Consider the following 27,743-nt stretch of genomic DNA (forward strand, 5'->3'; position numbering starts at 1 on the left):
GGGAATAGGCTGACCAGATAGCAAGTGTCAAAAATCGGGACAGGAGGTGTGGGGTAATAGGTGCCTATGTGAGAAAAAGATCCAAAAATCGGGACTGTCCCTATAAAATCGGGACACCTGGACACCCTTCTTGGGAAAGAGTGCTATCCCTTCCAGCTAACCTAAGTGTGCTATGCCGGCTAGAAGATACACAAATGGTGAAAGTGTGTGTGAGAGAGAGACATTGTGTATATATGAGAGAGATGGTGTGTGTGTGTGTGTGTGTGTGTGTGTGTGTGTGAGAGAGAGAGAAAGAATTTGTTGTGTGGAACTTTGGTCTGGTCTACACCTATACTTAGGTTGACGCAGCTACATCACTCAGGGCTGTGAAAAAATGTTCACACTGCATTGTAAAAGGTCAACTTAACCCCCAAAAAGAAAAGGAGGACTTGTGGCACCTTAGAGACTAACCAATTTATTTGAGCATAAGCTTTCGTGAGCTACAGCTCACTTCATCGGATGCATAGAAGATTCCACAGTATGCATCCGATGAAGTGAGCTGTAGCTCACGAAAGCTTATGCTCAAATAAATTGGTTAGTCTCTAAGGTGCCACAAGTCCTCCTTTTCTTTTTGTGAATACATACTAACAGGGCTGTTACTCTGAAACTTAACCCCCAAAGTAGATCCAGCTAGACTGAGAGAAGAATTATTCCATTGACCTAGCAACTGCCTCTTGGAAAGGTGGATTATCTACATCAAGGGAAAAATCCCGTCAGGGTAGGAACTGTCTACACTACAGTGGCACAGCTGCAGCACTGTTGCTGTGCCATTGTAGTGTAGGCATACCCTAAAAATATTGGTTATACCTAGATATATTCACTCAGACCCTGGAAACCAGCACAAAGTCTGAGCAGCCAGATGGTATATGCTTGGGCTCTCCTCTCTCCTGAAATATTTTCCCATTTTAGTACTTCTGTATTGATTTAAGTGTGAATTTTATTTTGGCTTTGAAAAACAGATCACATTTGAGGACACCAGAAAAGAAACTAATTAGCAGAAGTAGTTCTACATTGTTCCTCTTGTGTGAGCAGCAAATAAAAGCCTGGAATACTCTCGCTCAGCTATTTTCTAGAATAGACTATTGAAAAGTGTTTCTATTCAAATATGAAACAAATAGCAGCTAACAATGAAGTGAGTTTGTTTGATTTGCTTTATCTAAAAACTCTACATGGCATATGTACTTATTATATAAAAATCACACAGAGACAGAGTGATGGAACTAATCCGGAAACAACATACAGTAGCAGAATAACCTGGCTGTAGTTTGTTTTAGCAAATTCTTCAAAAGCATCTAAGTGCTACAAAAGTGGCATCTTTCAGGAAGCATGCTTTGTTCCAGAGCCAAATGAGAATCATGATTTTAAGGTCCCCCAAAGTGGCCTCTGGATGGCTAAAGGGTTCTGAGTTAGCGTTGGGAAGCCTGCACTACCTCTGTGTCTATTGTTTGTATAAATAGCCTCTGGTAGCCATTTTAAGATGAACCTCAAATGTGATAGACTGGACATTTTGCCTGAGGTTTGTGTTAAAATATTTCACATGCTCTCTCTGTGATGCAGTGAATTCCTTGGCTGCTGAGATACCATACAGGAGGATGATCACACAATTAAAGGCACAACTCAGGAAATCCTTCTAAAAACAGACTAAATTGAAATCTGTGTAGTGATTGTGGAAACGCCTATGAGACTGAACAATTGGACTGCACATCTGATTGCAAGCTGCATACATCTCTGAAAACTTAACCTCTTCTCTAAGGGGAATTACTTAGCAAAACAAATCCTGATTATGACCCATATTCTGCTGAAACAGAAGGTGGAATTACAAGAGAATAAGGATTGCTCCCACACTATGCAAGTGTTAGAAATACAGTCTGAATAATAATTTCAGGAAGCCCTGTGGTATTTACAGAACAATTTACACAAATGCTTGACTGAAATATCTAAACCGATTGTGTGTGGAGAACAGTTGCCGCATTCAACTACAAAAGAAGGATGAAAGGAATAACTAAGTGGGCAATCATCTTGTGGACTTGACTTTTAAAATGTACAGAAGTTGTGTCCCTACTTTGCATACAATAAAATCAGGTAACTGCATGTGCAAGTGGCCCATTAGATGCATAAATGGCCACTTGCACACACAATCATCCAGTTCCCCTGCACACTGCTGTAATTGCACATATAATCTTTAACAAATTCAGGCACTGTACCTTTCATGGATATGAAAGGCAAAGTTTGTCCTGATAGCAGTGAGAAAGACTACGAGATACAAGAGAGGAAAATTGTATTTCCCCCAGATTCTGACGAGCAACATAGGCAAAATTTAATGTATTAATGCAGGGAAATTTTGGTCAGAGACACTGGAGTAAATATCTGCTCTTATAAAGAGGTACAGTATATATAACCTCTGGTATTCAGACACAGCAGGAGACAGGACTTGGGTTTTAAAAGGTCTCATCTAACTAGCTGTCAAGCTAGCGAACAGGATCAGCAAGGGAGTTCTTCAGATGAAGGAGAAGCAACTATGTGACCGTTGGGGTGAGTTTGTGGTCTGGTGCTTGCTTGCCATCTGCCTTCTTTATTGAAGCTTATAGGTCTCTTTTGGGGCCTGATAAAGTTATAAGTGTTTGCATACAAATGCTAGAAGTCTAAATACTAAGATGGGTGAACTAGAATGCCTGGTATTAAATGAGGATATTGATATAATAGGCATCACAGAAACTTAGTGGAACAATCATAATCAGCGGGACCCAGTAATACTAGGATACAATATATATATGAATGACAAAGTGGTTTGTGCTGGTTGGGGGTGGCACTATAAGTGAAAGAAACCATAGAGTAAAATATAGTAAACATCTTAAATGAATCAAACAATACCACAGAGTCTCTGTGGATAGAAATTCCATGCTTTTGACTAATAAGAGTAAAGCAGTAGGAATATAGTACTGACCATCTAACCAGGGTGGTGTGGTGGTGGCTGAGAAATGCACAGGGAGATGAGAAGCTACAAAAACTGAAAACCCAATAATAATGGGGGATTTCAACTATCCCCATATTGACTGGGACCCACATGTCACCTCAGGAAGAGATACTGAGATAAAGTTTCTAGAAGCCATTAATAACTGTTTCTTGGAGCAGCTGATCCTGGAACCCACCAGGGGAGAGGCAGTTCTTGATTTAGTCCTAAGTGGCACACTGGATCTGTCCAAGAGGTGAATATAGCTCAGTAATAGTGACCATAATTAAACGTAACATCTTTGTAGGGGTGAAAATACTAAAGAAACCCACTGTAGCAGCATTCAAAAAGGAACTACACAAAAATGAGGAAGCTAGTTAAATGGAAATTAAAAGGAACCGTCACAACAGTGAGATTCCTGCAAGCTGCATGGAAACTTTTTAAAAACACCACAGTAGAGGCTCAAACTATACGTATACCACAAATTATAAAATACAGCCAAAACAAAACAAAACAAAAAAAGAAACCCGGAGTGCCAAAAAGGCACCACCACAGCTAAGCAACAGAGTAAAAGAGGTGGTTAGAAAGAAAAGGACATACTTTAAAAATTGGAAGTCAAATCCTTCTGAGGCAAGTCAAGTGTAAAAGTATAATTAAGCCGACCAAAAAAGAATTTGAAAAGTAACTAGCAAAAGTCTGCTGCAGTTTCCACGGTATGCATCCGATGAAGTGAGCTGTAGCTCACGAAAGCTCATGCTCAAATAAATTGGTTAGTCTCTAAGGTGCCACAAGTACTCCTTTTCTTTTAGCAAAAGACTGAAAAACAGCAATTATTTTTCCACACACACAAGAAGCAGGAAGCCTGCCGGACAGTCAGTGGGGCCACTGGATGATTGAGGTGCCAAAGGAACTTTCAAGGAAGACAAGGCCATTGTGGAGAAGTGACATGAATTCTTCGCATTGGTCTTTACTGCAGAGGATGTGAGGGAGATTCCCACACCTGAGCCATTCTTTTTAGGTGAGGTATCTGAAGAACTGTCCCAGACTGAGGTCTCAGCAGAGGTGGTTTTGGAACAAATTGTTAAACTAAACAGTAATTGAAACTGCAGAACTATTAACTGTGGTATATAACCTCTCTCTTAAATCAGCCTTTATATCAGGCGACTGGAGGATAGCTAATGTGATGCAGACCTTTTTTTAAAACCCTCCATAGACAATTTTGGCAATTACAGGCCAGTAAGCCTAACTTCAGTACCAGGCAAATTGGTTGAAACTACAGTGAAGAACAGAACTATCAGACATATCATAGAATATCAGGGTTGGAAGGGACCTCAGGAGGTCATCTAGTCCAACCCCCTGCACAAAGCAGGACCAATCCCCGATTAAATCATCCCAGCCAGGGCTTTGTCAAGCCTGATGAACATGATATGTTGGGGAAGAGCCAACCCAGCTTTTGTAAAGGGAAATCATGCCTCACCAATCTACTAGGTTAGAATTCTTTGAGAGTGCCAGCAAGGATCAAGGATGATCCAGTGGATATAGTGTACTTGAACTTTCAGAAAGCCTTTCACAAGGTCCCTCACCAAAGAAGTCATGGGATAAGAGAGAAGGTCCTCTCATGTATCAGCAGCAGGTTAAAAGATAGGAAACAAAGGCTAGGAATAAACAGTCAGTTTTCACAGGGGAGAGAGATAAACAGCAGAGTTTCCCAAGGATCTTTACTGAGACCAGTACTGTTCAACATATTCATAATATGATCTGAAAAAGGGGTAAACAGTGAAGTGGCAAAGTTTGCAGATGATACAAAATTACTCAAGATATTGTTAAGTCCAAAACTAACTGCGAAGTTACAAAGGAATCTCACAAAACTGGGTGACTGGGCAAGAAAATGGCAAATGAAATTTAATGTTAATAAATGCACACTGGAAGACATAATCCCAACTATGCATACAAATGATGGGGTCTATCACTCAAGAAAGAGATCCTGGAGTCATTGTGGATAGTCCTCTGAAAACATCTGCCCAATGTGCAGCAACAGTCAAAAAACAAAACAAAACAAAAAAAAACCAAACAGAATGTAAGGAACCATTAGGAAAGAGAGAGATAAAAAGACAGAAAATATCATAACACCACTCTGTAAATCCATGGTATGCTCACACCTTGAATACTGCCAGCAGTTCTGGTCACCCCATCTCAAGACAGATATATTAGAATTGTAAAAAGTACAGAGAAGCGCAACAAAGTAAGGGGTCTGGAACAGTTTCTATATTAGGAGAAATTAAAAAGACTGCCACTGTTCAGCTTGGAGGAGAGGTGACTAAAGGGGGAATATGATAAAGGTCTATGAAATTATGCGTGGCGTGAACAGGGATGTGTTATGTATCCCTTCACATAACCCATGATGAAGGGGTCACGGAATGATATGAATAGGCAGCAGGTTTAAAACAAACACAAGGAAATACTTCACACAATGTGCAGTCAACCTATGGAACTCAATGCCTGGGGATGTTTTGAAGGCCAAAAGTGTAACTGGGCTCATAAAAGAATTAGATAAGTTCATGGAGGACATCAATGGCTATTAGCCAAGATGGTCAGGGACACAACCCCATGCTCTGGTATACCTAAACCTCTGACTGCTAGAAGCTGGCACTGAATGACAGGAGATGCAGCACTTGATAAATTGCCCTGTTTTGTTCACTCTCTCTGAAGCATTAGCATCAGCCTCTGTCTGAACATAAGATACTGGGCTAGACGGACCATTAGTCTGACCCAGTATGGCAATTCTTTGTTATTACATGAAACACCACAGACACTGAATAGACAGGAACTCAAACTACCCACCGTGGGAAGGTGATGGGCAGAGCTGACCTTGTTATGACCTGAACTTGTGCTGCTTTGGATTATAGGTATTATAGGTATTCCAAACAGATGCTTGGAGCACCAAATTAACCCATTTAAGGCCTACTCCAACTGACTGAAATGATCACTGGATCAGACCCAGAAAAAGAGTGCTTTTTCTCTTCTTTGTTCTGATGGAAGGAGCAGATGACATAAATAACTATTGTAACAATATTTCAATTTTCTTTCAAGTGTATTAAGAATTACAAGACACTATTCTGAAGAATCACAGGAGATGCATTCTTTTAAAATATCTATTGAAATTACAAATTAAACTTTCAGAATGATTCAAAGTACAAAACACAACATTAAAAGGCATTCAACAGCTCTTTTATACATCACAGTGTTAGTGGCACAAAAAAGTACTTACATTTCAAATACATAAACAGAACTTATTTTTACACTGGTCAAATACATCATCATTTATACATATGCATGACTCCTTCATGCGTATCTCTATACAAGATTAAAATACATCCACGGTAAAATGAGCAAGAAAGGTTCAGTTATGTAGCACATTCCTGTACCTAATGTTTCTGGAATTCTGTAAGAGAGATACACAAATCAAAGCAATTATGAAGATCACAGGGCTTTAAACAAAACAGCATGCTTTACTTAGCAAAGAAGCACTGATGCAGGCTTTTCTTGATATCTTTTATGTCACTCTGTGTGACAACTTCCATGTTCTGTCCATCTTTGTAAGATTTTAGAATATATATATACTTTGTATTTTAGAATATATGTATACACACTGTATATACATAGCGAGAGAACATATGGAGTTTGGTTTCAAAAAGCAAACTAGCATGAAGCTTTATGCATACTGTACATTATCAGGATGAAGAATGTTTTTTATTAAGTACATATATATCCTTAATAGGAAAGGGAGAACCTAGAAAATACATAAAACCCCACTTTTTCTTTCCTACCCACAAAATTTTAAAATCACAAAGTGATTGAATACTCTTCTGATCTAGGAGGATTGTTCCCCTCGCCCTTCCTCATCAGACAGAATATTTTAGGAATCTTAATTTTAAATATTTTCTGCCTGTCAGGTCATCAATTCTATGCTACGAACTAGGCCATTCAGTTCTTCTTTGTGATCCATCATGATTTTAAGATAAATATTCCAGGAAAGATTATGATGCCTGAAAAAAACAGAACTGTGCATGATACAATATGAGGATCCACGCTGAAGGTAGTTAGAAACAACTGAAATATTAACATAAAATAACACTGCTAAGTACTTATATAATGTCCTCCGTCAGAGGATCTCAAAAATTTTTAAAAATAATTAAGCCCCACAACAACCCTGTGAGGTAGGTGACCATTGTTCCACCTATTTTACAGATGGATAAACTGAGACAAAGGAAGGATCAGTGACTTGTACAAGAACACTGTGAGGGCCCAACCCTGTACCCACTGAAGTCAATGGGAGCGCTTTGCTACTCTTTTCAGTAGGAACAGACCTGATTCCCAAGTCAGCGGTAGAACTGGAGGGAAAAAAACAACCACCTGGAGTTCTGACTCCACTCTCTATTTGGATCTAATCACTAGAAATTCATCCTTCCCAATAGAAAATGCAAACACGTGCTCTGTTAAATTTCATTAAAAACAGCATTTAAGGCAATGCAAATAAAGTAAACAGTAGGATAGATATGAAACACAATCAAAACCGTACAGTTAATCTCAATTTTCAGATGAAGGTTTATAACAGATTGTCTGAAATCTGTTATAAATATTTTCCTTAGGAATGCAACAAAGGTATGAGCATATTTAAACCCACTATTATGGGGCAGTAATGTCAGAGTTTAAAACAATACATTCAGGGTAGTAAATGCCATAGCATCAACAGAGCTTGTAAATCAGTGATTACTGAAGACACCCACTTTTAGGAAACAAAACTGTAGTGGTAAAATTTAAAAATAAGATGTAAGGTTATGATATTCAGCATGACTGAAAGTGATTACAGCATATTCTTTGTGAATATACACACATTATTACCCGAACATCAAGAAGATGTATCAGCTGACAAAAGCTTGGAAATCCACGATAGTGAACCCAAGCATGCTGAGATCACACACAGTCCTATATGTTGGATATGATCAGATAAACCCAGGCATTTGTGTCTGTGTTAATGGCGATCATCAATTGAAATCTAACCTTTTAAAAATGTTTACATCTATAATGCAGTGTGGGACTTTTCCCTTTGATTTTGAAGTAAATTTAGTGCTTTGCAAAGGTGTCAGTGACAACTGTTGGGAGTGAAGTTCTCTGTCAAGGGCATCACAGATTCCCAACACTGCCCTGTTTCATCCCTGATCTGAAAAGACTACTTCTAAGAAAGAAAAAGTACAGGTTACTCTTTATGCCTCCAATACTATATTGATAGGCCCCTATAAACCAGTTTCTCGGCTGGAACTGCCAACTAGAACCATTTGTGTTGCTTAGTGCTCACATAAGTGGACTGCTGAACTGATAGCCCAGGAAACCTGGGGTCTGTTTTGCCCACTGAACAATTAGTTCTCTGATGCTGCAACTGGATCTGTCCTGTGCAGTTCAGGATTGGAGAATAAGGGCAAGAATGACAGGTTTCAGAGTAACAGCCGTGTTAGTCTGTATTCGCAAAAAGAAAAGGAGGACTTGTGGCACCTTAGAGACTAACCAATTTATTAGAGCATAAGCTTTCGTGAGAAAGCATCTGAGGAAGTGAGCTGTAGCTCACGAAAGCTTATGCTCTAATAAATTGGTTAGTCTCTAAGGGCAAGAATGTAAGTCTTCCCACACTACCTTGACAACATGCCTCAGATCTGGAGAAACTAGTTTTTCATCCAGGGGTACATACCTATTAATCTTATACATCAAAATGATGATTCAGGGCAATGTGAGTTAAGTACTATCCTGAATCAGGATGCTTTTCTAATGTGGTCAGTCTTTTGAGATAAGGACATACATCCTCTAGGAGGAGCTAGACTGAGACTGAAACCTCATTAGCCACTGAAACCAGGGCTGACCAGTGGTGACTAGTTAAAGTATGCCTATCCCATTGATAAGCTCTTGTGAGCCATCCAACCCCCCATGTTATTTCTGAATAGCTAAGAAAAAAAAGTCAATATCAGGATTTCACCATTAAAGTTCTGAATGATACACTGTAATGCAAAGCTAACGACATAACATACAACTAACATTGGCTTGTCATCAGATTGCGATCTTAAAAAGGTTGAACATCTTAAGACAAAAACTATTTCTGGATCTCCTGCAAGCATTTCTCATTTAGCCAGTTTGAAATACGAATACTTTTTAAAATGAAGAATATTGAAGTTGGACAGAGGAGAAAATCTTCAAAAGTACCTAGGTGAATTAGGAATCTATTTCCCATTTTCAAGTGACTTATGCCCTTAGGAGTTTCACTGAAAGTCAATTAGCTTTTAAAAATTTTACCCTGCAACATTTCTGTTCAAATAATAGATATGCAAACTAAAACTAAACATAAAACAAAACAAACAGTTTTTTTGCTATGTTAGACTGCTGTTATGTTTTGTGGACTTGATCCTGCTATGTCTTAGGTGGGAGCCCCACTGACTTCCACATATACACATGATTGCATCATTTCCTACTTCATTATATCTTTAGGTTCTCAAACAGAGTTTAACTTTCACTAGCATGCTCTGCAGAACAGTGGGCTCCGCTTGGACACAGATCTGCCCATGTGTACCGCATTCCATGATCAGGGCCATTACATTAAATTTTTGTCAAATTATTTTGCTGTTTTTGAAGCCTGCATTTACAAAGGGGTCTCTTACAGTTTTCCACAAAATACTGCAGAAGAGTAATTTCTGTGTATTAACAATATGTTGATTTGGACATTTTACTACCCTGGAAAACTTACAACATTGTAAATTAAAAAAGAGAAAAGAACAAGAAAAGAAAAATGATGCCACATAAAGGAATGTTGGAACAAAACAAACTAACCCTTAAAGAGAACTTTGTTTTGTTTTCTCACAGTATGATTATTAACAGCACGTACGATATGATATGAACCCTGGAAAATGGAGTATATATTGTAAATGGTGGACAGAACTTTCACAAACACCTCAGGCGTTTTCATTACTAACAATAAGGATGTTGAGTACTTTTCATAAATGGTAAAGACAGGAATCATTGCTGAGCCGAGAATCTGCTGATAAGCAGAATAAGTCCTGTAATTCCCCCCACCCCCAATACCTGCCTTTAAGACAGCAGCAAACTATCTTGAACTTCCAAATATTCAATAGCACAGATATTTACACATTTGGTTTAATCAGGATTTTTTTAATATATAAATAAAAGATTGAGATACCTGGATTAGAAGTTATGTAGCCCTCCCTGTAAGTGTACCAGACCCCTTAATAACAGCAAAAATTAACCATTCAGAAAAAGACTGGCAATCCAGTGGTAATCAATAACAACCATACATTTTTAAAAGAATCTTGATTAGGTAGCAGGTTTGTGACATCACTCAACCTTACAGCTTTCATATATTTATTTTTAAAAATGTAGTTTTCGATTGAACAAATAGCATGTAAGACTTCCTAAAATTCCTGGAAGGCAGCAATTCCAGCTGTACCCTCCCCAAAATTCAAGAAAGGCATATGATGGTCAATATGCACCTTAATGATTTCCATTATCCTTGGAAAAATAAGTACTAAAAAGGTTTTTGCCATTGCAATATTAATAAAAACACAGTTGTAATAAACAGATATATTAAAGCCACATTTAAATGATAGGTGACTCAAATAGGAATATGAATAAGACACCTCATTTTGATGCAAGTGTATATGTGAAAACATTTGATTTGATTCATTTTTAGGTTGTTTTGCTGATGTAACATAGCACAGTTCCTAGTCCACCAATATGGCCTCTGTGGGCAACATGAAACCGTTAGTTTTATCTGGAGAATCTTCATCTCTTAATTTCAGACACTTATCTTGTTCCACAACATCCTCTAAACACCTGACTTGCCTTCCACTACCTCACCTGACTATTAGTAGTTGGTCTATGTAACTGTACTAACAACAGTTCCTGGAATCATGGCACTGTCACAGAAAAGCAGGATGGGGGAAGTAAGGCTACAACAATGTAAGTGCAAGAGGGGAAAAAATGTGTGTGCGATGAGTCCCATCTTCTCATGATCTAGGTAGGTAGAGGGTCATCATCTCCTTTATTACATTTGCACTTGCAACAAAGGACAAATGGAGTAGCAAGTAAAAGGAAAGGCGAGGCCACTAACAGCAGTAGACCAAATCCCGCAAAGATTCCCACCACCTGAAAAAACAATGGAAAAATGACATGCGTCAGTACTGCAATTGGCACAGCAGGGTTCAAATTCTGTTCCAACACAAAGTCAATGCACTAGGGGAGAAATCTTGGCCCCACTGAAGTCAATGGCAAGACTCCCACTGATTTCAATAGACCCAGGATTTCAGCATAGTTGTAGATTTTTAAGATTTGTGTGTTTAATAAAATGTATATAACTAGAGTTAGCAAGGTGATTTCTAATTTTCAGAATGGGAGAATGGTAGCAGACTCTAATCTTGAGAAAATAATTACTAGACTGAAATGGTCCATTTCCCCTGTATCAGTCAGAATTCACAACATGACACCTACAAATGTCAATAGTGCAGGCATGCATTCATTCACACACCCTAGATTAAGCAGATGTTAATTTGCACTGAACAAAAGACAAGGATGGGGTTGCTATGTCTCCTGCACTTACCCACTCTTATTCAGTGCAAGTGGATAGTTTTACCTTTCTTTCTTTCTCGATAAAATGCGAATTTTAAGCCTCTAGCATCTGTGGTGTTTGAGGAATTCTGCTGCCAAGGGCAAACATGTTTATATTAGGGAAGTTCCACTGACAGATTCTTACAAGTATTCAAGAAGGGACACAGTTTTCCTATTTGGTCTCAAACAATTTAAAATTCAGCGTGAAGCCGTCTTAGATATTTCTATAGTACGTATCACTACACAAGTAGTTATTTGAAGTGTTGACTGACATTTTAATGTAGTCACATGTTTGCAAGCATTTAAAGTTCCCTTGAAAGAAGATTAAAGTCTTTATACAGCTGAGGTTGCTAAGCACTACCTGTGCCAACACATATAGAGTTTGAGTTCCTTTAGCTTTCCTCCGTCACTGAACTAACCCAAATACAGTCACCCACACAGCTGATAGAAAAGGGGAAGGTGTTGGCTTTCCTACCAAGGAGCAGGCTTTGGGACTTTGCTTTGAGGCGCCAAACTTTGCCTTAGCTTCTGGCTAGCAGGTACATAATACATTTGATCCCCCATCTCTCCCCTCTGATTGCTGAAAGGGAGGAGTATTTTCTCTCCTTCTTTCTATGCTTTCCTCCAACCCCTGAGCTTCCTGACAGCTACTAGAATGGTAGGGTGATCTCACCACAGTCTACTTCTCCCTCAGCTTCCTGGCTGCTGGTTCTATTCCTCCCACAGCCTCCTTTTTTTGAGCCCTTCTCAATGAACAGCTCTAGTGCCCGCTGCTGCACAGAGCGTTCCCAAGCAGCAAGAGGGTGAAACTGACCTATTTCTCATCAGTTTCACTGCTGCCCACAACCTTCCCCATAGCAGTAGTGGAAATCGACAGCGTAGGAGCTAGAGGGCTGCTCGGGCCTAATTTTTAAGCCCGACCCGAAAGCAATCTGCCCGACCCGAGCCTGAGAGAGCTGAGTTGTTTTACAATACAAACCCCAACACTTCACCCAAACCTATCACCGCTGCTGCTGCCTCCGGTCCGTGGGGTCAGTGCGGCCGCTGTGAGCCCCACTTCTGCCAGCCGCTGCTCCCTGCTCCACTGGGTGCTCTGTGGAGCAAGAGGCACTGCATCTCACTGGTGCACTCACCCCACAGCGAACACAGTGCAACAAGTTGGCAGTGGCCAGCGAAGTAAGGCATGCTGCTGCCGCACTGACCCCACAGGCAGAAGGTAATCAGAGGTTACCCGACCCAACCTGAGCCTGAGAGGGCTGGGTTGTTTTTTGACCCACCTAACCCCAGCCCAACACTTGTAGTTGGGTCCCATCAGTTTTGGGATGGGTTGCTGGGCTCTACTCTGAGCAGCAGAAACACTGCACACTTAAGTGAGGCAACTCTGCACTGGTTTTCACTCATTTCACATTTGGAAGGTTATAGGTTTTTGTTTTTTTTTTAAAGTGATGCTAATTGCCTGAGAAATCTTCCTACTTGCCCTAAGCAAGAGAGTAGATTTTGGAAGGCCTGCTTGCAACAACCTGTCTGCAAGTCATTCAACATACCCACCAAGAATTATTCACAGAATAATTGTGAATAATGAATACCTGGGAAAAATCACCTGCTCATGAACAATTGCAATTTGAATGCTAGGGCTCCCTGGGCACTACAGTAATACAAACTATAACACTAGTATCGCATTATTCATTAGGAATTCTTCTCCCAGCTCTCGTCAGATACTAAACATTCTGATTAATTGGCAAATATTTCATTTGGCATAGTGTAGAAAATATACTCTAAACCTAAATTAACAGGCTTATTGATACCTGCTCTACCAGGGACTATTTTTCTTCCCGAACACTGTGGATTTCTTTCTGCAATTTACTTTATCCAGCTATTTTTTATTCCAGGGCTGAAAATCAATACGGAGTTCAGCAGGTGGCGCTGCTGAACAAAATTAAGTTTGAGGAGTGAAGTGCACACTGCTTTATTATGTAATATTAGACGAGGCCTTTTATTTTAAAAGAACAGGCTTAGCTGCGGCTCTCCAGAGACACGAATCTCAAATTTCTTTGACCTAATATTTTTATTTTTTGCCAAAGACAATTACTTTAAAATATCATTTTATAAGGTACCTTTCACCACATATGCCTGTGTCAGACAGGCAGCTAATCTGACGCGTCTGCGTTTAACGTCTTTGGGGAACCTGCTGACACCGAAGGGTGAAAGCGAAGCCAAGATTCTTCCCTGAGCTTCCTTTAAATTTCCTACTGAGCTGCAGCTGCGGCCCATACTGATCTTTGGCAATGGCACATACACAATTAGCCACATGCAATCTTCTCAGTGTGCCACTATGGGGCACCATTAGCTGAGCAGAGCCAAGGTGAAATTGAACAATATAGAAGACTGGCAAACAGTGCTCTTTACTATCAAACAGGAGGCCAGCTTACATTTTCCTTTCAGCTCAGACATGCCGATCAGTGAATTTATCCAGGATTTTTAAGATCAGGTCAACAGGCTGTCTGGTGAGCATCAGTGATACATCTTCCACCTGGTGGACTTGTCTGCTGTTGAACAATAGGCTATTTCCTAGCATATGTAATGTCTAGAATTGATTTTTTGCACTAGAAGTACACCACTTTGCATTACAGCATCATGCCTTTCACCTTGATGTTATGTTATGCTCCTCTTGGTTAATACTCGAAGAACGCTTAACGTAATGGCCCCCACCCTGAAAACACTAGCAATCATAGTGCTCACCAACCTGGCTTCGATGGGAATTCTCAGAATATCAAAGTATCAAAAATATCAAAAGTCTCAAAAATTTGGGATTGAGTGTAACAGCTCTTGTATGTCATCCAATTAACGGGTGCTCGTGCTACATTTCTTGACATCTCCATTTTTCTAATTAGCAATGCCAGCAACATCAGTCATGTAACCAATTACACCACAGTGCAGTGTAGCAATCGTTACAACGATGGAAGAAATAGACATGGGCAAATATTTGTTACAGGAGTTCTTTTCATTCAAAATCCGCCTATTTTACAGGTCACTAAACTTCTGCAAATTTGGGGCAATTTTACAAATCCTTTTAATGCAATTTTGAATCCAATGTTTTCTACTCTATTTATAAAAAATAAAAAAGCGACTTTCACTGACGCATTCACCCTAAGAAGAGAGAGGGGAGTGCACGGACAACAGCTGAGCTGCCTAGTGGATTACCCGGGGGCTAGAAACACAGAGGTTCCAAGTTCTAGTCCCACTGCTCACACCCAGCACCAGCATGACAACTGTGAAATGGCTTCTTACAGTCAAGGAACTGTCTCCACTTTTCCCGTAAAGGCTTGCCGGGCCCCCCAAAGTCACATGCTGCATCCTCCACATTTCTTGAAGCTGATGCAGAAAAAGAGGGCTCCTCAGTGAGATATGCCTGTGGCCTGCTTCACCGTGAAACAGAGAGAGACTGAAATCTGAAGCCGGTGAAGAAGGGGGGCGGGGTACAAAAATCCTTTGCTCATGATTGGTTCTTTACTGCTTGACTGACATCAAAGGAGGGAATCACCCTAGTGTCCATGCAGACTCACCACCCCAGGGACAACTTTATACTAATAAACTCAACCAGTTCTCAACCAGAAATGTATGTCAGTTAGGAGTCAAAATCCAGGATGGAGTCTGACTGTGTTATTCCTTGTTAATGTCTATCTTTGTACCACAATGCCCTTTCCTCAGCTATTGAATGGTGAAGACACTTAGACTCACATGCTTGATTTGATCTCTTTTTAGATACAACTGAGAGAGAGAGAGAGAAAACCATTTTATTGTGAACTTTTATGAAGTTTTAAAAAGCTCTAAACCTACCTGTGTTCTGTGCCAGATAACAGATGCCCTGGAGTGACCTAACTTGTTTCGACAAGGTCCTTTGTCATAATGTATAAGGAGGAAATCATCCTTTGAAACATTAAATAGAAACATTAGCAGTTAATAGAGAGTCTCTTTTCCTTCAAGATGGAGCAGATAGTGGCAGCAAAATAAGAACAAAATATTACAGAGGGGAGCAAGTTTCAAGATCCCTGAAAAGCACTGAATATGAAGAGAAAAGTTTCAGAGTGGAAAACCAACTGAAATTGGATTTGTATTCTTGCATGAGTCAGCGCTGAACAGCCCTTCCCAGAGTTGCTCCCCACAGGGTTACTATGGAAGTGATTTCATAAGGTGGAACATAATACAAATACAGCTCATGTTGGTGATAAAGAGAATGAGTTGTGCTGTGCCTGGAGGATAGGCCAATGCAGATCAGAGTAAAGCACTGTAGGAACCTTCAGCAAGAAGATAATAGCAATAAACAAATGAAGAACTAATAGCTCTATTTTCATGTATTTTAGATTTCCATGCGCATCCACTCAATATTGTACTCCCCCTTCCTTTTCCCTATTTTATATCAGATCATGTGGATTTCCCTGTCTAGCAAAGCTACTGGTGCAGCTAAGAATCCTTTTTCTCAGGAATTAAAATGTCCTATCTTCTAACCAGGGAATGATCTGAAAGGAAAAGTGAAATCACATGGATAAAAACATTTTCAAACCTGATTGCTTACAGTCAGGCACCTTAGTAAACAGACTGGTTTTCATAGGTGCGGTGCACCCACAATTGGAGTCAACAGAGTACTTGGTGCTCATCATTTCTGAAAACCAACCTGCTTATTTAAATGCCTAAATAGGGGTTTAGGCAACATAATTTGAAAATACTGGCCATGTTAGGTATAGAACATGGGAAGAGGACAGCTACTTCTTGGATCCCAAGCCTCTCAAATGTGGCATTTATTTTGCAGCTGGGAAAGCAAACCAAGGCAGATATCTACCCAGTTCTACAGAGAAAGACGCATCTGCTTCCAGATCTGGATTGGTCACTCTTCCGTACAGCAACCAACGCAGGCACAGGGGACCTCTGCTTTTTACTTAAGTATGGGAGTACCCATGAGTTAAAACTTATCCATAAGGCATTTAGACATAACAATTGCAGGATTTGGAATAGTTAGAGTACATTTTTGGGACATGAAACATTTCCTCTACCATTGTTAACTACACTTTGCAATAAAACGTTTCCTTGGCTAATATCTGGAAACAGATGTAGCATATTGTATATACTCCAGTGCTTAGGCACAATAAGATATTGGCTTGTTTAAAATGTTTAAGCCCAGGACAAGAAGCAGCATAAGAGTTAAATCGAACTCCTACTGCTCTCAGAACACATTTGTTCTTCATACATCAGTTCATTGGCTTTTTCTCTTACTTTGTCCTGCAGAAGAGATGTAATAACCAAAACAAATCAACGTCAAGAAACAACTCTCACTACTGAAGTTCAGCACTAAAATGAATACTGACACTCTACATGGGATTCTGTATTTAGGGCTACCTTACACTATCATGCAGAACTGAAAGTAATACAGATATATTCATCCTGCAAACACTTTTTAGAATATAAATTCTTCAGGAAGGAGCTGTCTGATTTGTGTGTACACGGTACAGTATTAAACATAAACTATTTAGATGCCACATGGAGATGGCAAAGGAAGAATAATTTTCATCAAATTTCAAATTACAACTTCTTTCCATCTCATTTATGCAAAGGGTGAACAGCTCAACAGCTCTTCAGGTGGGGCAAGTAAGATCAAGTGCACAAGGACCATCAAGTAACCAGCTAAGGTCCAGCTCCGCCCTTGCCCATGCATTTTAGCAGAGAAATAGGTGCTAACAGTAGTGATACAAAAAGGTTCAGAAGAAACACAGCATGTGAAAGAGCAGCTAGTAAGGATATCCATAGGACAGTCTTAAGTCAGCATAACAAACTTGTAAGCTTACAATATCCACCGAAACGTGGAGTGTATACTCACATCAAGAGATTCCAGACAGTACCAGCAAAAGGCATGCTTGCAGTTTTTACACATCATTTGGGCACAACCCTCATCTCGCTCAATATAAACTTTGCATTTTGGACAGCGTTTGATGGGAGCATCATCATCTTCCATTTTATACATAGAACTGTGGGAGACATTTGAAGAAGTTTATAAGGTGTGTACCCGTGCATGTTTAAAGCAAAAATAACATCCTAATTGAAAAAAATCTGGGTTTGCATTTTAGTTTTGTGATCCGTTTTTTTGTTTTGTTGTTAAGTATCCAGAAAGCAGATCTAGTACAACAATTAATTTTTATAGTGCCTATCAAACAGCTATGCACTTACCAGATAAAACACATTTCTCTCATCTACCAATTGTTTTCTGTGACCTGGTGACATCAGTGTGTACAATGCTCTCAGCTGAGCACGTGGGAACCAATCTGAAGTCAGTTTTTTACATGCCTAGTCTGTCTGCCTTTCTCCTCCTCTTTTATTTCTTATGGGAGAAGGAGAAAGGATCTGCATGTGGAAAACAGGGAGGCTGACAATGCCCAGCTGACCCAGGCTATGGCCTATGGGCTTAGGGATTCCCTGGATGAGAAGGCAAAGGGAGAGACAGAGCGTCCATGAGGCTGATCTCCTAGGACTTTCTCTCCAAGCCAAATTCCACTCGGTTTTCCTGGATACCCTGTTCCTCCAAGGCTTGCCTCCTCCATCACAGTTCAGGGCAACTGCATCTGCAATTCCCCTCTGTGATCCACTGAGAGCCCCTACCCGAAAGCTCCCAGTTCCTCAGCTGTCACTCTCTTGGGTAGACTCCATCCTAACCAGGGTTTCGCCAGCCTGCACAGTTCCCTGCCTACACTGTGATGTCCCCAGAAAGCCAGACTGCCTAAACAGGCCAGCATCTGCTTTCTCTCCGAAGGACAGGAAGAGAGGAATTGTAAATTATAAGTTACCACCCAGCTCTTTATAAACTAGCACATTTATTCTTAAGACGAAAGCATTCTAGAGAAAACATAAAAACAACAAAAGTTCCTCTATGCATGCTAAAAGCTTACCAGGGGTCACCCTCAGTAGGCCAAAGTCCTTCCAAACCCTTCCAAGAAGGATTGACCCCCTTCACCCCACCCTCCCGGCCCTTCAACAGTAGGTCTTTGTTCATTTGCTGGATCAGAAAGAAGGCCTCGAGTCAGTTTAAACTCAGGCTATTTATCCCTTTCTTTCTCTCTTGATCTCTGGAGAATCCAGTCTGAACCATCAGATATGAGCCTCTGCAAGTGCTGGCCCCCCTCTGGAGGTGCTACAACTTAAGTGAACTTGCCTCATACCTCCTACTGTTCTTTGTTCCTAGAGGAGCTGTGGTCACTCTCCTGCAGGGAATTACATGCAATCCCTGGCCCACAACGATACATCAACTTCATACAGTAAGATCTTCCAGAGATATTGCAGAAAATTGCCTTATCTGTGATATTCCCTCTCTCCAGTGCTGGCAAGGAGCTGCTGAATCATTGCAAGCACCAGATTCACAGTGCTGCTTCTCGATCTCACTCCTGCCTGCAGTAGTTTACTCCACATGGAATGGGTCCATGTCAAGGAGCAGGAGTGAGAGGGCATCCAAGGAGCATTTTTTTCCCTGGTTTTCTGGAAGAGTCTTAAAGCTCCTCCTGCTCAGTGAAGGCTTTAGGACTCTGTAAGGTCTGGAGAAAAGGATGGTGCCTCAGACAAAGTTGTTGACAGCAACTACTCCAATGGGAGGAAGGAGAACAACAGGGGAGGACTCCCAACCTGTAGATACGCTGGAGGCTCGGGATAGGATACAGAGGGACCTAGATAAATTAGAGGATTGGGCCAAAAGAAATCTGATGAGGTTCAACAGGGACAAGTGCAGAGTCCTGCACTTAGAACGGAAGAATCCCATGCACCGCTACAGACTAGGGACCGAATGGCTCGGCAGCAGTTCTGCAGAAAAGGACCTAGGGGTTACAGTGGACGAGAAGCTGGATATGAGTCAGCAGTGTGCCATTGTTGCCAAGAAGGCCAATGGCATTTTGGGATGTATATGTAGGGGCATTGCCAGCAGATCGAGGGACGTGATCGTTCCCCTCTATTTGACATTGGTGAGGCCTCATCTGGAGTACTGTGTCCCCTTTCGGGCCCCACACTACAAGAAGGATGTGGAGAAACTGGAAAACGTCCAGCGGAGGACAACAAAAATGATTAGGGGACTGGAACACATGACTTATGAGGAGAGGCTGAGGGAACTGGGATTGTTTAGTCTGCGGAAGACAAGAATAAGGGGGGATTTGATAGCTGCTTTCAACTACCTGAAAGGGGGTTCCAAAGAGGTTGGATCTAGACTGTTCTCAGTGGTAGCAGATGACAGAACGAGAAGTAATGGTCTCAAGTTGCAGCGGGGGAGGTTTAAGTTGGATATTAGGAAAAACTTTTTCACTAGGAGGATGGTGAAACACTGGAATGTGTTACCTAGGGAGGTGGTGGAATCTCCTTCCTTAGAAGTTTTTAAGGTCAGGCTTGACAAAGCCCTGGCTGGGATGATTTAGTTGGCGATTGGTCCTGCTTTGAGCAGGGGTTGGACTAGATGACCCCCTGAGGTCCCTTCCAACCCTGATATTCTATGATTCTAGTGACGAGAGGCGGGGTGGGGACTGGACAAAGTCCTGACTCCATATTGGTTACTACTTCCTGACTGACAGATCAGAGAAGACACACACCCGTGACAACCACACCATGGCAAAATCTTTTGAACACACAAATTACATTTGTCATTCCCAGCACGTGCTGGCACAAACTGGTGCTGGGACAATGGTCGCCAGCAAGTTGCAAGGACAACCGCCAAATGTTCTAAACCTACAGAAAAGAAACACAAATCAATCAAAATGCTAAGCAAAACATACAAGTCCTGTATCATGCCATGAAGCTCACCACACTTGAGCTTTGGTGAGCGTGAGTGAGAGCGCGTACCAAATCTAGGGGTGCTGAGAGTCCCACTGCAGGCCCTGTAGTGTTTTACCCAGGAACCGAGAACAAGAGCAACCTAGCCAGTCAGCTGTCATTACAAGATAGAAGGGGACAGGCAGTCTTGAGAATAGCCAAGTCCCAGACCATTCATGGCTTTAACGATCAGAACCAAGACCTTGACCTGCTGCAGGAAGTGAACAGGGAGCCAGGGATGAAGCCTGAGCACAGGTGTTATGTGCACACAGCGACCTGCCCTATTCAGGTGGGCAGCTGCATTCTCTACCAATGGAAATTGCTAACTGGTCTTCTAATGCTGCCTTAAACAAGGCTCAACAATCACTCCCTCGCTCCTGGAAGAGCGGCAGTCATGGTGCCACTGACAGAGGCCTCCTAAAATAGCCAACCAGAATCAACTAACCCTTAAGCCCCTGGAATAGCAGCAGCAGTGAGTGTGGAGGGGGACCTGAGGTGGCTGAATGTGTCGTTGGCATCAATGGAGGAACAGATGGAAGAGAGGGCTGGGCAAGCAGAGCTGCAGATGGTGCCAGGAGCCTGGGTTGTCCCTCTGTGCTGCTTTAACTGATTCCACCTGCTCCCTGATGGTGGTGGTGGGGCAGCCAGGCCACTAAGGGAGCCATCACCATCCATCTCTGTGTCAAGCACAGTGTCTTAAAAGAAAAGGACTGGAATGGCTGCTGTGGACATTCGCTTAAAAAACCAACAGGAGAAAATGGCCCCTTGATTGGCGATGGGGTTACATTCCTCTTGTTACGCATCAAGTAGATCTTTGCTGCTGCCACTGGGCAAGTTACAGTACTGTACCTTGTTTCTCCTGGGAGGAAGGTGATTGGTATATTCTCTTGACAGCCTTGTCCTGGATGCCAGTTGGATTTACAAGATGAGCAGAACTCTATGTCACAAGCTTTGCATTGAACCAGCTGGGGATTTTGTGGCCCTGATTCTTGTAGTTGGCAAACTGCCTGACAGGCAGAAGATGGACACCAGGTCCGACATGGATCCAAAAGCACTTCTGCAAAAGGGTATAAAATAACCAGAATCAATGACAGCTACTGGATTGTCCTTTAATTATATACTGCTTAAGAATGCTCACATGCTCAGATTGCTCATCAGACCAGCTGTTTTCTAAAGAGGCTTCCGGTTTTGTTTGCCCCATCTGGCACACTTGTGACCTGATTTGCAGATTTATTCAGCATCAGAGACATCTAAAATTATAGACCACTTTTCCAAATGTGGGCCTACCTCCCTAACACTGCACTTCTGGAAATGGCCTGAACTAATTGATTTTACATTGTTCACAGAATTATAGAACCATAGGGAGCGCAAGGGTCATGTAGTCTAACCCCCTGCCAAGATGCAGGATTTGTTGTGTCTAAACCAGGGGTGGCCAAACTGCGGTGGCCAACCTGCGGCTCTTGAGAAGTTAACATGCGGCTCCTTGTATAGGCACCGACTCCGGGTTGGAGCTACAGGCGCCAACTTTCCAATGTGCCGGGGGGGGGGTGCTCCCTGCTCAACCCCTGGCTCTGCTACAGGCCCTGCCCCTACTCCACCCCTTCACATCCCCTCCCCTGAGTTTGCCATGCCTTCACTCCTCCCCCACAGAGCCTCCTGCATGCCACGGAAGAGCTGATCGGGAGGTGCGGGGAGGAAGGGGAAGGCGCTGATTGGCGGGGCTGCCAGTGGGTGGGGGGGGCGCTGGGAGCAGGGTGGGCACGGATTGATGCGGGGCTGCTGACGTATTACTGTGGCTCTTTGGCAATGTACACTGGTAAATTCTGGCTCCTTCTCAGGCTCAGGTTGGCCACCTCTGGTCTAAACCATCCAAGACAGATGGCTACCCAGCCTCCTTCTGAAAACCTCAAGAGAAGGAGCTTCCACAACCTCCCAAGGCAGTCTGTTCCACTGTTCTACTGTTCTTACAGTTAGGAAGCTTTTCCTGAGATTTAATCTAAATCTGCTATGCTGTAGTTTAAATCCATTGCCTCTTGTCCCGCCCTCTGTGGCAAAAGAAATAAATTTTTCTCCAATCTTTTTATGGCAGCCTTTCAAGCATTTGAAGACTGCTTTCATGTCTCCACTTAATTTCCTCTTTTCCAAACTAAACATACCCCCAGTTCATTCAGACTTTGCTTATATAGCTTGCATTCCATCCCTTTGATCATCTTTGTTGCTTGCCTCTGGGTCCTTTCCAGTTTCTCTACACCCTTTCTATACAGTGGTGACCAAAACTGGACACAGTACTCCAGCTGAGGTCTAACCAGTGCTGTGTAGAATGGTGCTATTACCTCCCATGACTTCCATGCTGTGCCTCTGTTAATGCAACCAAAAATTGCATTTGCTTTTTTTGCCACAGCATCCATCACATTATTGACTCATGTTGAGGTTGTGAACCACCACAACTCCCAGATCCTTGTCAGCAGTGCTGCTGCCAAGCTAGTTATTTCTCATTCTGTATTTCTGCATTTGCTTTTTCTTCTCTAAGTGCAGCACCTTACCTTTGTCTTTGTTGAATTTCATATATAGCCCAGTTCTCCAGTTTCTTAAGATCCCTTTGAATTTTAGCTTTACCCTTCAAAGTGTTTGCAACCCCTTTGTGTCATCTGCAAATTTGATCAGTATGCTCTCTATACCAACCTATTAATAAGGATGTGAAATAAGAATGGCCCCACAACCGATCCTTGTGGAACCCCACTTGAGACCTCTTTCCAATCTGACATCATTCCATTCATAGCTACTATTTGTTTGCAGTTGCTTAACCAAGTATGTATCCACTTAATGGCAGTTCTACCGAGCCCACATTTCTCCAGCTTCCTTATCAGAATGTCAGGTGGGACCATGTCAAAACCCTTGCTAAAGTCAAGGTATATTATGTCCATCGCATTCCCCCATTCACAAAACCAGATACGTTGTCAAAGGAGGAAATCAAGTTTGTTTGGCATGATGTGTTGTTATAAATCCATGCTGGCTGCTAGTGATCACCCTTTGATCCTCCAGGTATTTACAAATTGAATGTTCTATACATTGTTCTAGTAGCTTCCCAGGTATCGAGGTCAGGCTGACTGGTCTATAGGTCCCCGGCGCCTCCTTTCCCCGCTTTTTAAAGATGGGCACTACGTTAGCCCTTCTCCAGGCTTCTGGGACCTTTCCTGTCATCCATGAGTTTGCAAATATTATTGCCAGTGGCTCTGAGATTCCTTCAGCTAATTCTGTCAGCACCCTGAGGTGAACAGCATCAGGCTCTGCTGATTTGAATTCATTCAGATTGGTCAGATGATCTCTGACCTGTTCTTTCCTTACCCTGATCTGCATCCCTTCCCCTTTATTGTCTATGATAATTTTGTTAGTCAAAGTTAGTGTTCACTTTTAACTTATGGATTAAAACTGTCCCTGAGAAGGGGAGGGGATATTTTAAATTTTATTGAACAAAATTATACTTATATAGTTAATGGAGCTTATTTCATATTTTGTAGGCATGTGAAGTTCTCACCCAACTGAATAGAAGTTTTTGTACAGCACCTAGCCCAAAGGGGCCCCATTTAAAGTTGATTGGTAGGCACTGCCATACTAAAGATGACAAATTAATAAATAAATAAAAATAATAGAAAAGAACATTATCTCGTTTTACCCCTTTCCTGGAGGCTGGTTTACTGGTAACTCAGGGCCTGATCCAAAGCCCACTGAATTCAGTGGAAACAGTCCCACTGAATTCAGTGGGTTTTGGATCAGTCGCTAAAAGAACCATAACCAAACATAAACCTCATTCTAAGTTCTCTCCCCTAGTGTTAGCAGGTCTCAAGATATTCCACCCAGACTCAAGTTCCCTTGCCTCCTAGAGTGCCACACAAACCCCTCATATTCAGATTAGAATCAACAAAAAGCACCTGTCACTATGCCTCACCAATAATTACCCTAGACCTGAAGAAAAGCTCTGTGTAGCTTGAAAGCTTCTCTCTTCCACCAACAGAATTTGGTCCAAAAAAAGATATTACCTCATCCACTCTGTCTCTCTGCTCCCCTGGGACTCAACACAGCTATAATACTGCAAACAATAATTATTTTGCAGGATTCCAGCACCCGAACTTGGATTGACTCCATAGAAGACCTGTGCATTTCTATGCAGGGTCCTAGGTACTGCCATCCTACCATTGGTGCTATATAAAGCATACAAGTGCATGCTGCCCAGAGAATTCCTCCTTTCAGTAACATATTAATATAATATGCAGCAGTTTTCTGTCTGCAACTCAGTTTCCATCACATGGTACATGGCAGCATGCACGTAATCGCAGGACCTGACAAAGGAAGAAACAATTTAAGCTTTCTTCCGCTCACAAATCATATAAGGCTCCAACACTACTGTATAAACACACACAGGACCACAATCTGATCTCTGTAACATGGATCAATCTGGGGGTAACACTATTCCCATATATTTGGGAGACAGCCATTTGTCTGGAGTAAAGGCTGATGTTTCATACTGTACCTCTTTCAAACTGTAGCTTCTTGTACCTTTGCATGATTTCTGATGCAACCATACACTCAATCTGTTAAAATAAAAAAAAGAGAAATTACAAACTAGAAACAGCAATAATCCAAGGCATTTCAAATGAATGGAGACCCAGCATTTTACCTTTATAAATGATTAAAACATATGCTGGCAATAAACAACAGCTGAAATATACCCTGAGCAATACACATCTGAATATACTGAAAGAACCCATGTGCAGTAAAAACATACCTCATTTTCTTGTAGATGACCTCGCTTTGGGCAGGAAGCATCAGGGCAACTAATTGCTGTTTCTAGACCTTCTTTGATCAAAAGTTCCACATACTGTTTCAGGCACTGTAAAAGAAGAGGGTGTAACTATTCTTCCAAATATAAATTATTCTGCATATCATTCATGCTTTGCCTTGCTCATCTGAAGATTTAAAATCACTTTGCAGAGGTGGGTAAATATTATTTCCCTTTTACAACTGGGGAAATAGACAAACATATTCAGAGACTTCCCAAGGTTATACAGTAAACTAAATAAGTGGCAGGAACTACATCTCCTGAAATCAATTTCCATGCTCTAGTCATTAGACAGCTTTGCCTCAATTAAAAATTACACAGTAAATAAGAGGCAAGTAAAATGGAATGTTAGGAAAATAAAAGATAAAATTAGATTAACCAGTCTTCATAAATCCCTCAGATTTATATCACCAGAAACCATAACAGTTTAGTAAGCAGTAGCTACCCATTAAAAGTCATCTGTCACATACAACAGAATGGGAAAGGTTATGTGGCTTATTTCCCATTCCACAGAAAATAACTAACTGAACTTCTTGGTGAGGATATATTTCATTCTCAATGTGAAGGAAGAACGCACAAATGAGGACTCAAAAAAGAATGTCCTGCATAATAAAACAATTATAAATTAATAAATAATAATAATTATGCATATATATAGTATTCTTCATCCCAAAGGATCCCACTGAGCTTCAGAGAAAGCAGAATTGAAAATATGGTCTCTAAAAGTGTGGCATACGGCAAAACACACAACAGCTGGAGGGAGGAAAGGTGTTCTGGCTAAGGGCAAACCTCTTCGCTTATGAAAAGAGCCACACAGGGATCAGATTAAGCCAATACCATGTGCTATAGTGGCTTTTCTCTTTGCCCTTAGCCAGCCTTACTTCCCCTCAGCTGCCATCTTGCCCTGGCTCTCTCCTCAGCTCCCCTCCTACCAGCTGCCACCATCTTGATTTATAATGTCAGCACCATAGGCCAGCACCATATGCCAAATGCCAGCACTATAATCCATCCCCCTCCAGTTCTAGGCAATGGAAACAAAATACCAGAACTACAAATAGCACTTTAGTCCCGCCACCCCTCAACTGACAGAAGCATCCTAAGCATCAACACCTAATGACATCTCACTTTTACTTATTTACTTCACCTCAAATCACTGAGTATTTTCAGTGAAATGGTAAGTATCTGAGAAGCCGGAGGAAATCAGCTAACCCACCAGAAATAACGTGAGTCATGTGGACTTGTGTTATGCTTAGAAATACAATACCAACTGAAACCTCCCTCTCTGCTCTACAGGGGAGAATCAGAAGTAAATAAATAAATAAAACTTTAAAGAACTCTCAATTGGCTTTCTACTGAAATAACAAGTGGTGAACAATTTCTCCCGTCTTAATTGTACCATCACATATAATGCACCCAGTAACGGCAGAGATCCACATTTATATTCTGCTCCTTCAGTCTTCCCTATGCACACTGTGCATTCTTTAAGCCTGTCTGCATGGCTCCTTTGTGAGGATTTGTTCTTCATCCCACACTGATATTTTGGCTTTCCCCTCTTGCATTTTGACTATGGCAAAATCCTCGCTTTCTCCCAACATCATACTTTCAACTACTGCAGTGAGTTACTCCATTGGTGGCAATATAGCTCTTTATATCCCAACAAATTATTTTGTCAGATTCCCCATTATGAGGTGCGTTTTTTTTTTTTTCAAGAGAAACAATATCTCAGCTTCTTGAAGAAAAATAGAAAGAAACTGAATAGCTGATACTTTTAAAAGTTACCGTTGCTGTGGAAACAGTAACTCTGCATCTTTGCAGAAAGTATATTAAGGCCCATCTCCTTGCCTTTGTCAGAACAAAAGCAACGAAGACAGGGATTCACTGCAGGAAATGCTTGGCTCCTGGAATATTTCTGATCTACAGTCTCCTGCTCAGCTGGGGCTGCTGGGAGTATGGCTGGCAACTACCACGACAGCTGAAATCTGTGAGACCAGGGCCCTGGACTGTGGATCTCAGCACCACCAGTGGCAGGGGTATCAGTCCTACAAGGGTGCCATTGTCGGCTCTTCTCACCCCCCCCCCCCATCTGTAAATGGAGAGTGTGGATTCAGATGAAACAGCATATATATTTAATGACAACGCTTAACACTTAAAAGAACAGTTTTTGAGCTCAGTGCGCTTTACCATCATTAATGATTAATTTGGCAATTCTCTTCACCACCCTGTTTGGGACCTTTGCCAAAGCCAGTCAAACATATGTTCCCCTTTTCTAACATCTTCTAGGGAAGGGAGAAGCTCATCCCTGCCTTGCCCAATACTCAGGGCCTTCTCTATCCACTAACTTATCATTGAGCTTCACATACTCTTAATACCAACCAAGCCAAAATGTGCTTCTCCTGCTACATCTGCTTAGGAACCCAGCTTCTGCCTTGA

The 27,743-nt window shown here is 41.6% G+C and overlaps 1 protein-coding gene across 2 annotated transcripts in view; it reads right to left on the reverse strand.

Annotated features, from left to right (window-relative positions):
- Positions 1–6,179: 6,179 nt before the first annotated feature.
- The window catches only part of RNF144A (ring finger protein 144A), a 98,057-nt gene continuing 76,493 nt past the window's right edge, over positions 6,180–27,743 (reverse strand). For both annotated transcript variants that reach the window (XM_084622098.1, XM_084622099.1), the window contains exons 3-8: positions 25,260–25,364; positions 25,005–25,065; positions 21,326–21,533; positions 17,520–17,667; positions 15,488–15,577; positions 6,180–11,191 (exon numbers count right to left, since the gene is read on the reverse strand). In XM_084622098.1, the coding sequence (XP_084478224.1) occupies positions 11,060–11,191; positions 15,488–15,577; positions 17,520–17,667; positions 21,326–21,533; positions 25,005–25,065; positions 25,260–25,364 (744 nt within the window). In that variant the 3' untranslated portion in view covers positions 6,180–11,059. The remainder of the gene's footprint in view (positions 11,192–15,487; positions 15,578–17,519; positions 17,668–21,325; positions 21,534–25,004; positions 25,066–25,259; positions 25,365–27,743) is intronic.

Source organism: Lepidochelys olivacea (genome assembly GCF_965140295.1).
Source record: "Lepidochelys olivacea isolate rLepOli2 genome assembly, chromosome: 3".
Classification (NCBI taxonomy): Eukaryota; Metazoa; Chordata; order Testudines; family Cheloniidae; genus Lepidochelys; species Lepidochelys olivacea.